Source organism: Euleptes europaea, chromosome 12 (assembly GCF_029931775.1).
Source record: "Euleptes europaea isolate rEulEur1 chromosome 12, rEulEur1.hap1, whole genome shotgun sequence".
Taxonomy (NCBI): domain Eukaryota; kingdom Metazoa; phylum Chordata; class Lepidosauria; order Squamata; family Sphaerodactylidae; genus Euleptes; species Euleptes europaea.
In genome coordinates, this window is record NC_079323.1 from 30,615,435 (window position 1) to 30,626,341 (window position 10,907).

General features: G+C 44.5%; 1 protein-coding gene across 1 annotated transcript in view; it reads right to left on the bottom strand.

Moving 5' to 3' along the window:
* Positions 1-5,811, bottom strand: part of GAP43 (growth associated protein 43) — an 81,359-nt gene extending 75,548 nt beyond the window's left edge. The window contains exon 1 of the mRNA XM_056858522.1: positions 5,713-5,811. Within this exon, the coding sequence (XP_056714500.1) occupies positions 5,713-5,742 (30 nt within the window). The 5' untranslated portion in view covers positions 5,743-5,811. The remainder of the gene's footprint in view (positions 1-5,712) is intronic.
* Positions 5,812-10,907: the final 5,096 nt, after the last annotated feature.

The following is a 10,907-nucleotide window of genomic DNA, read 5'->3' on the forward strand; positions in this document are numbered from 1 at the left end:
GCTTTGCTTTCTTATAGCATCTTGACTCAGGGAGATTCACTATGACCTAGTCTGAAAACTCTCCAGCTTTTTCTCCTTATATGGAAAAAGGCTCATATTCTTCCGTTGCATTTCTCTGTACCTCTTTAAGTTGTTTACCAAACACTACTGTAAAACATGGCTTTCACACAAAGAATTCAGGTCGTGAGATATCTAATTCAGAGCTCCAGCAACTGTTTTACTATTCATGCTTTGATGGTCCTCCAAATATGGCTACAGTCTGCTTCCTCTGATTGTTACCCTTGGGAAGTCATGCCACAGTAAGCTGGTTAAAGTGCAATCCCAAACAGAATTACATCCCTCTGAGTGCATTCAAGTCAATGTGCTTGGAACGATGTAGCTCTGTTTAGGATTGCACTGTTAGGCTCACTTCACACACTGGCTGCGCCCACAAAATTGATCCTACATTGTTGGGAGTCACATTATAGCAGTAAGATAAGGAAGTACCACATACTATGGGTCATCTTGGTTGCCCAGAAATAGTTGTGCCAGTTTCCACAGGGACAATGGTACTCTCTTGGGAAGTAATCCTGCAAACCAAGTGACCCATGTGATGGGATGGCTTCAGAAATAAGGTATGAACAAATTCTCTGCCTTCTTGCCTTATTTAAGAGACATTTCTTATATTAAAGAATTCTCTCTCTTTTTTCCTCCAAAGCATTGAAAGGCCCTTATGTCAGAACTCTACAGTGCCAAGTAACTTCAAAGAAAACACAACATATCTCTACTCTTCCTATCTCTCCATACACACAATCAATGTATCTGAGAGTTACTCCAGTTCTGAAAATTAGGCCTCCATTATCAGGAGTCAGGCAGATATGCAAATGCCTGGTTTGAAAAACTGTCCACCCTGAAGGAATGTGAACCCATTCATCACTATCTGCTGACACAAACTATCCCATAGCAGCATGGGAGCCTGCAGGTGATAAATTCACAGATCAAGGGAGGCTGGGTGGAGGGGAATCCACCTTTTGATAATTTATGCCTCCATGGTGTGGTACAAAAACAAACCCCTTATTTGTGTATAAACATCACACCATGGGGCAGGGAAAGTACCCAGGCTGCAAACATCTGCACAATGTGAAACACATGGTACCTGCTGGTTACCACACAAGCCCGCTGCTGGATTGAAAACAACAATAATTTATATACACACATTTTTGTTTTAAAGAATGGACAAGGAAGAGTCTTCGGGTCATCCACACCCTTCAGCACACAGAATGTGTAGACAGCCTGAAAGTGTGTGACCAGTGGTGTTTAACCACTGTAGTCCTGTCTCCTGCAGCAAAGATTATGGGAAAAACTGTGACTGTCACAGCCAACGAAGATGACAGAAGTCGTCATGTTCCACAAATCTGGTGTGGGTGGGAAAGATGACCTGACAATATAAGATGCAGCCAAGAGAATGTACACTGAGCTCATCCTCTGTGATCACTGTCCCAAAGGCAATCACATCACCGTTGCATCTTTACATGGTGATGGGAGGGTAGCCTCAGTTTGTACACATTCTCTTTGTGCGGTATTGGCCCATATTTTCACTCTAAAGAAGAGCAAGGGGGACTTCTCAGTTCTGAAAAACCTTACACTGGCAGAGGAAAACCTTCCATTCTCCTCAGTTGAAAGACTGCTTCTTGTGCACTCACAAATACTTCCTCAGCTGAGGAAATGTCACACCTGCTTTTGATTCTAGTTTCCCGAGAATCCCTCAACACTTTGAGGATGCTCCCTCTCCCCCCCTGCAATTTTCAAAACTGATAAGAAAGTTTCGCTGGCTAACAGAAAATGGCATCTTCCACTAACCATTATGGTTCTGTTTGCTTTTATGGAAGAACTGCTTTCAGTTAAGCCTCTTGGGAAGCTTATATATACAATGGGGAGGTGGGTTACGCTAAGTGATTTATGGAAAAAATGGTGAGGCAAGAGCTGAAAGTGGACATTTCCCTGCTGTAGAGACTTGATTGAAGAGAAATCTGTGCAGACAGTATCCAAGGAGTGCAAAGCCCTCAAAAACCTTGAACCACAGACAGTCTTGGGCTGAAATTCAAAGTTTTGAAAAAGCCACATGACATGTCACCCTTAAAAGACAAACTCGGGTGTGATCACAGCTGGTGCCAATTGATACAGCTCAGCTGACTTTATTGTGAGGAAATCAGACTCAGATGCTTTTTTTTCCCACAAGAAGGAAAATATTTCCACTCCTGCTCCCTCCCCTCCCTGCCCCAGCTTTTAAAGATATAAAAACACTGTGCAAGTTTGCAGTCTCTGCATTATATAGCATAATTAAGATATTTTCCAATGAGGACTGAGATACCCAGAAGCAATAAAGTATCATCAAACAGTGCTTACTCTTCTCTTTCTTTCCATTTTCCTCTCCACCTTTCTGCCTCCTGGTGTTAAAAGGCAGGGCACTATCTGGCTGGTAATTGCCAGAATGGTCCCCTAACACTTGCTTTCCTCTCCACTTGCATTAAATAGCATCTCTATAGATACAATTCTGCTTATCTATGCTGCTCGTGTGGAGGAGGAAAGAAATGCAGGCTCTCTTTCTCCACCTCCTCCCCTTCTTTTGATTTCATGGGTGTGGCAGGGTTCAAAACCTCTCTTTCTCTCCAGCAATAGTGCATTTAATCAGGAGATCCCAGACTGAGAATAGGATCATCTCTCCTACAAGTGGGCAAACCTAGAACACTCTATCTCACATACACACACATACTATCTGTTCCAATGTAATGTGCAATACAGGAGTTGCATAGCTATTCTTTTATGAGATATGTCTAGAGTAGATTTCCAAGCACAAAGTACAGGGGTTGGATGTCCAAAATGTTCCCAAAGTTCGGCTTTTACTTTTCACTTGGCATATTGTCAGCATTTTAATGATGAATTTTAATGGCTACAGAGGTGTCAAAAATCTGGGTTGCTCTTCAGCAAGGCCAGCAGAGTATTACATTTTATTTCATGCATTGAAATTGCATTTATAGATGCAATTTAAACACATATTTGCAGATGGGGGGGAGAACTGCATGGTAAAAAGACATTTATGCTTTTACCATTAATAAGTTTCATGTTTTTCATTATCCATCCTTCTAGGATGCCATGTATATGACTTTGGATGCAGAGAGACACATGAACACATGACCAAAGGAGACGCACACATACATATTACCTAAAACATTAGACTCCAGAATTTCTGCTATTTGTTCTTCTGCAGGCAAAAATACAAAGAGGAACTGCCCAGGTAATGAGAAAACCTGCCTATATTTTTGAAACACCCTCTTCAGATCATGGTCATTTGTTAGCCCTGCTACTATTATGGTTGTAAGGATAAGGAGGAGAATGCAAGCAGGGAAGATTCCCCTTTCTTTTCCCAGTAAAAGCTTGTAAGAAATAGTGCTGGGTCTGGTTTCCAAACTTTTTTTATGTACCAGTATTATCTTGTAAGTGTAATTTGTGCATGTGTGCGAATGCTTTACAAATGCAAGAGCCTGAATGGGGATGTATAGAGGTGTGGGTGTGTCTTGATACAGCTTTGCACAAGTGTGCACCCGTACGCAGTTAGGATTGCATGAATGAATATGTATATGGCTGGATATGAAGGAGTACATATGTGTATGGGTGTGTCTCTTTGTGTCTGAGAAAGTATGTGCATCAAACTGTGTACAGAAGTGGATATTTAAATGTGCAGAATTGCTGGCTGTAGGCTTGATTCTCTGATAATGTACCCACAGGGGTATATGCCGGATGTATGCCTGAGTCTATGAAGATTTAGCCACACGGGTGTGGAAAGGGGTGTGGCCGGTGACCAAGCCAGTGCATGGCTTTTTAAGGATCTATCTGCCAACAGTTTATAAATGCACACATCAAAACTGGGAAAAGGTAACAACAGAAAATGATATAAGCTTGTAAGGAGTGAAGTGGGCAGGGTTCTGGCCATGTGTTCTGCAGCTCAGCTGGTGAAAATGGCTCCCACAGCCTATCATTTCATATGTCTCCAGAGTCTGCTACCTTGTTTGAAAAATTTACTAAGCCCTTTCCACTTGCTGCTATGTTGTTCTTTTTATTTTTATTTTTGCTTTTCTGTCTGCTTTTCTCCTCATTCCCTCCCTCCCTTTTTATCTCACATATGCCAACCAAATGTGCTCTGCTGGCTGCAACATGTTCCAGGTCTCCCTCCCTTCAGGTTTTGATAGTCAGTGTATCAGAAATGGGGGAACATCTAAAACATGCACTAGGTGAAAAGAAATGCTAAGGCAACTGGGGGGGGGTTCCCATTCCTCAACCCCACCCTTTGCAGTCTACACCACCATCTCTTAGCTTAGGAACAACATTGCTCACAAAATGCCTTTTACATGTCGGTATTAAACACTACAGTATCCTAAAGGAACTGGTGAAACCACTGCAGCTCTCAGCAGAGTTGATTTTTAAGAATTCTGCATGCTGGTTTGCTGGGATATATACACTGGAAGGAAGCAGGCATCCATCTGCATTGCAAGCAATCTATGTAGTTTGCATTGAAAACAGGTATTCAACCTACACATATCCAGAAACCTTTTATAGACTTCAAAGGCCAAAATCTTGCCCTGGCTTGAATACATCTGGAGTAAATCCAGAAGAAATCAGATAAACCACCAAGAAGGATCTGCAATGCTCTCCAAGGGAATCAGTTTAACATGAAGGTGTGATGGGGGGAGGGGCAGGAGGCTATCTTGTTCATTTCTATATTTCTCGTCTTTTTCCCTAATAGCTGGAAATGAGGTGTCTTTTCCACCTCTCCATGCTCACTGTTATGGGGGGGGGGGGAAATCCCAAACCCATATGAGACGATAAGATATTAACTGGTTTTCCACCAAGTTCATGCTGTTCTCAGCTCTCCCACCCCATCGGAGCTCACAGCTAACAGAGGCGTGGTCCTCTGTCTCTTCACCAGCTGGTGCTCAGTTGTCCAAGTGCCCCTGGTAGGGAAGGGATTACTGAAGAGGGAACCCCCATGCCCCCACCCACCCCATCTCCCTTAGTAGCTAATTTATTTTCCATCCCATTAACTGCCCCTGTCACCCCTTAAAAGAAAAGACAAGAAAATGATCGATGCCTTCAAGTTGCACTAAAGAGAAGGAAATATCGCCCATCATCCCAGCCGTCGGGAAGCCCATGCGCTTCAATCTCGATCAAAGCAAGAAACCACAGACAGAAAACATCCTTATGTCGGTCTAGCGTCGCTCAGTCTATGGGGGGGGGGGACATACAGAAAGCATAGCTCCTCTCCCCACAGAACCACACATCTGAGCCTGCCTCGCCCTCCTCCTCTTCCCATCCACACCCTCCAGATCCAAGGCAGAAAACCCTATCCAACGCATCTTCCTACAGGTCCCCCGCCCAGAGGGGTCTGCCTGAAAGGGAGAGGGCATCCCCCACCCCTCTTTCTCAGGCTTCCCCAACCAGACTCTACAGGCAACCCGCCCCCCCCCCCAAAAAAAATCCCGCATTCAGGGAATGGGTGCGATGCGAGCTTTCAAGATGCTTCACACACACACAACAATTGCGAAAGACACCCCGGCTTCAAAGGGGCGGAAAGCCTCCGCCCGCCCCCTGCACATCTCTCCCTCAACGCCCCCCAGCCCCATCCAGGAGCCCAGGAATGCCTCGGCGGAAAGAAAAGTATCAAATCGCCGCCTCTACCTGTTTTGTTCTTCTCATACAGCACAGCATGGTTGTACAGTCCCTTTCTTCCTTGTCGTCCCTTCCTTCCTTCTCCTCTCTCCTTTTTCCCCCCTCCTCTCTCTCCCTCTCTCTTATCTCTCCCCCCACCCTCTCCGCTCCCTCCCCTCCCTCTCTCTCTCTCTCTCTCTCTCTCTCGCTGGCGCGCGCACACCCCACCCCGCGCCACGCCACACGCCCACCCCCACGCCAGGGCAGTCAGCAGCGACTGGCAGGTCCGCCGCGATCCCTCATCCCCCAGGCGCCCCCTCTCCCTTTCCCAGAATTGCTCACTGGCAGCTCCCAGGGACGAGTCCCTTCCCCGCCCCCCTGCCTCCCCACCACTACGGAGGCAACCACCCCCTCGGCCAGCCTCATGAATATTTAAGCGCATCCAATCTGGACCCAATTACCCCGGCGACTTTCCCACTGTACAGAGATTGCGGGGACACACACACACACACACACACACACACGCCGCAGATTGTTCAGGGGTGGGGGGCAAGGGAGGGCTGGTCAGAGTAGAAAGAAGTGGGTGATGGGGGTGGCCAGCTCCTGCTGCATTAGATGTAGCGGAGAGGGCACTATGGGATGGAGGATAGCTCTAGACCAGCGTTTCCCTCCCTTTGGACCCTTGAAATAAGAGTCATGTCTCAGGGAACCCCTACATGTGATTACATATGATTTACATACGATTAGCCTATTCATCACTATTTGGAGTTTGGAGAGGGGAGGGACTTTTGCCTCCCCACCACTACGGAGGCAACCCCCCCCCCTCGCCGTCCTCGGCCAGCCTCATGAATATTTAAACGTATCCAATCTGGACCCAATTACCCGGCGACTTTCCCACTGTACAGAGATTGCAGGGGGACACACACGCCGCAGATTGGTCAGGGGTGGGGGCAAGGGAGGGTTAGTCAGAAAGCAGCTGTGTTTCTTTGAGGCCATTTAGGCAGGGGAGGTTTCTGCCTTGGGTTTGCTGCTCTCTACATGCACATTTTCCTCCTCTGGATTCTCACAACTCGGCCTGGGGGCTCATTTTTGAGTTTTAAGAATTTGGATGGAGGAAATGTGGATCTAGAGAGCGGCAAATACAAGGCAAAACCTCTCATGCGTCAACGGACTTAGTTTGGTTTTTGCTGTTTCTTGTTTTTTTTCTTTTTTTCCCACCAGAGCGGTGAAAGAAAGGAGAAAGCACCCGACCACCTCAGCAGAGATTTATGTGAAGAAAGCAAGTTGGTGGGTTCTGAAGGCGCACAAGGAGCGCATGTGATGCCAGCCGCTGGAAATGGCTAACTTGCCGAGTGAAACCCAACAGCGGTCTTGAGAGAGGGGAGAAAGAAATGTCTGCTGCTGTCTCCCCTCCCCCATGGGCATATGCAAAAAGTACATTGCGAGCAAAACTCATGGTGTTCTTATAAAGCTGATGGGCAATAATATTGCATACACATTTAAAATCATTTGTTCCCCCCACCACAAATATTCCTCGCCAAAAAATATTTGTGTAAAACTAAATGGGCCAATGTTTGCATATTGAGAAGCTTGTGGGTATACACCTACGCATCTGTCTGTACACAGGAATCTACATGCAAGCATCCATGGAAATATTTACTACACATGCTGTGTACAATTATCAGTGAGACATACAGAAGAATGATCACCATGCACACCTATGTGTGACTTCTGAGAATTTTTGCAGAGTGACTAAGAGTCTGAAAATGTGAAAATTCATGGAGGTAGGCAGCCAGGAAACACCAGGATCTGAGCCACTACAGAATTACTGAAATGGAACTCATCCAATAATTCATCAGTATTCATCATCAAGATTGTCTCATTTACCTACTCCATCCTTCTTAACTGAATTGGACACCATGTCACCTGTGAATTGAAGATGGTTAACTCCAGCTGTAACTAGAGTCCAATATACAGTTGAAGTAATTTAAGATCTTTGAAATCAATGAGTTAAAGCATGCTTAACAATCTTTTGGATTGTGGCCAGCTGCTTTAATCAGAGAATGCATCTACACTATACAATTAAACTTAACAGTGCTTTCCTAATCAGTTATATCCTTTTGAGCCCATTGAAGTCAATGGGCTTAGAAAGGTGTAACTATGCTTAGGCTGGTCTGAAAGCCATACTCATTTATAAAACACTGGGAACGGTAGTCTTTGGAAGGGTGTTAGGGAACTCAAGTAGAATGCTCACCGCTTTAACAAAACTACAATTCCCATAACCTCTTTTTTCAATAGGGGGAACCAAGATGGTTATTTAGTATAAAGCTGGTATAAGTTGGCATAGATAAACTCCAAGGATCAAATTCACCCCTACAAGTTACAAAAGCAAAAATTCTCTTGTTTTCTATTTTAATTTCTGTTTATAGTCTTTTCCCATTTGTATCCTTACTACCTCCTGCCAATGAACATCAGTTTCTAAAATAATAATTGATACAGTATATTTAAAAGTTTTAAACATTTCAGCATTTCCTGTCTTCAAGTCCCTTATTTCCTAAGTCTTGACATTTCTGCCACTGGTTTTTAAATAAAGGGGGAAAGCACACTGTTTGATTAACAACACAAGTCTGTAAGGCTGGTCTGTAAAGTGCCAAGGATAGCAACTATGCTGGCGTAACATGGAGATAAGCAAACATATCTGGAGATATGCTAGCACAGTGCTCATTGATACTAAGGTGGCATAAATCTAGCAGCAGTGCAGCGAACCCAGAAATGGGTAGCTCTGGGAGCAGGCTGGGGAGGAGTGTGGTTTAGTTGGGATTCTAGGACCTCAGACCACATACCATCCCCACTGCCAGTGAACTAGTACACCAGAAAAAAAACCCTAAAGAGGTATACAAATTCCCATTGAAATCAGTGTAAGTGAAAAACAAAAACTCCCTTGCACCTTCCCACCATGCCCAGCCCCCTAATGGGAGCAGGGGATACCTTGCCCGCCGTTGCCATTTTCTGCTGCCACTGTGAGCGGTGGCAGGAGAAAAATAAACAAAAATAAATAAAATAAAAAATGGTTGTTGACCATTTTGTTTTTGGGGGGCCACCAACTCACAGTCGACTTATGGTGACCCAGATGGGTGTTACTCTGCTTAGGACCGCATTGTTAATGTTTGTTTCTGGAGAAATGGGCCAGTCACAGTTCTCCCAGAACTCTCTCAGCCTACATGGAGGCAGGCAATAAAAAACCACCTCTGAATGTCTCTTGTCTTGAAAACCCTAAAGGGTCGTCATAAGTCAGCTGTGACTTGATGGCACTTCCCACCACCCCTAAAAATTACTGTGGAAATAATGACAATGGTTTGGATCCTGCAGAACATTCTGACTGATGGTTGGGGATTTCTGTCAGTGTGGCAGACCTTCCTTACCTCGCCCTCCAACTGCAGCTCAAAAAGCCCCTGAAATGTGGTTCCTCTGATGCAGGGGAACTGCAGAAGCAGAATGAAGAAGTCTTCATGGGGGCGGGAAGGCAAAAGGAGAAAATGGCTCATTCCTTGCTCCTCCGTGGGGCTTCCCCCCCTCCAATGTATAGAAATATTATTGTTTTTGCAAAATTTTAGTTTAGCCATCACTATATTAAATTACAAGCTAGAATGCCCTTTCCCTTCTTCTCCGGGCTTTCATGTTTGCAAATGCATACTTAGCTGAAGTCTAGTGCTCTACACGGTGTCTTTCAATTGCTAGCAAAATCAGGCCTGAGATATGTTGAACGCAGACATGACTTAAAGAGTTCAGCTAACTTGAACCTCCTTTCACATGACACAGATGACATTGGTCTTGTACATCTAGTTCAAATGGGTGACTGAATGCGTCTGCCAGCTGTAGTCTTGTTAAACACCTGTATGTTTCCCTTTTAGTGATTTTTACGACATGGGTTAAGATAATAAATTTGCTACACTATGAGATGACTGAAGAGCACAAGCAGAAACGGCAACCTTTTTATGACAAATATAATAGTCCATAAGCATATACTTTCATTAGAGTTTTTATGAAATCTGTGGGGGTTTTTTAATAGATTAAAGGGTAACATTAGAAATAAAAAAAAGATAATACATTTGCTGAATGACGTAAATTCTGGTACAAACTCATCACGGTTTATCTTCTGGGTACATTTCTACATGATTCCATATCTGCAATTGTAAACATACCTGAACTTTCACTGCTCTGATTCTTACTCTAACATGTTCCCTTCATCCTTACCAAGTTCTTTGGTGTTAAAAGCCCCAAGTTTATCAGTCACAATACAGTCCTTCTCAGCATTGCTGCATCTGCTTTACAGCAATTCCATGAAAATGTAACAACATGAAATCTGTTAACCTCATAATGTTTCATTAGGTCTGTTGTTTCATCTACATCCATTTTACCAGACGTCTTCTTCTTTTTGTGACTATGTTTAATCAGTGTTCAATGTGAGGTAGGCTTTTCATGTGGACTAAAATCACCCCCCTTCATTGCAATGAATATATGTTACACAGAAGGTCATGTGAAAAGCCACTAAGAAAATGTTTCAAGCTCATACCCACCTGGGCAAGGGAGACTAGCAAGAATGGGCACTGCTGAGCTCGTGGCTTCAGCAAGGCTAAATGGAAACAGCCTGGACTCTATTCCTTGCCCAGACCTGATCTATTTGTGGAACTAGGATGGAGCTGCTGGCAGAAGTTAAGGCCGAAGGACAGCAGAGCAACTCACTGGCTCTTCTGAGCTTGGTGCTAGTTATTGAAGGAACAGAAAGCTACTTCTCAAGCGCCTGCCTCTTCTGCAGTATCTGCTTGTTTCTCTCTGAGATCTGGTCTGGGCAAGGCTAGAAGAGTTGTTGTTTTTTAACTAAGGTGAAATTTTTAATTAGAATCATAGAGCTGGAGGGGGCCGTGCAGGCCATCTAGTCCAACCCCCTGCTTAATGCAGGATCAGCTTAGAGCATACCTGACAAATGCTTGTCCAGCCTCTGCTTAAAGACTGCCGGTGAGGAGGAGCTCACCACCTTCCTAGGTAGCTGATTCCACTGTTGAACAACTCTTACTGTAAAAAATGTTTTCCTAATATCCAGCCAGTACCTTTCCTCCCGCAATTTATGGCAAGTCCTATCCTCTGCTGCCAACAGGAACAGCTCCCTACCCTCCTCTAAGTGACAACCTTTCAAATGCTTAAAAAGAGCAATCATGTACCCCCTC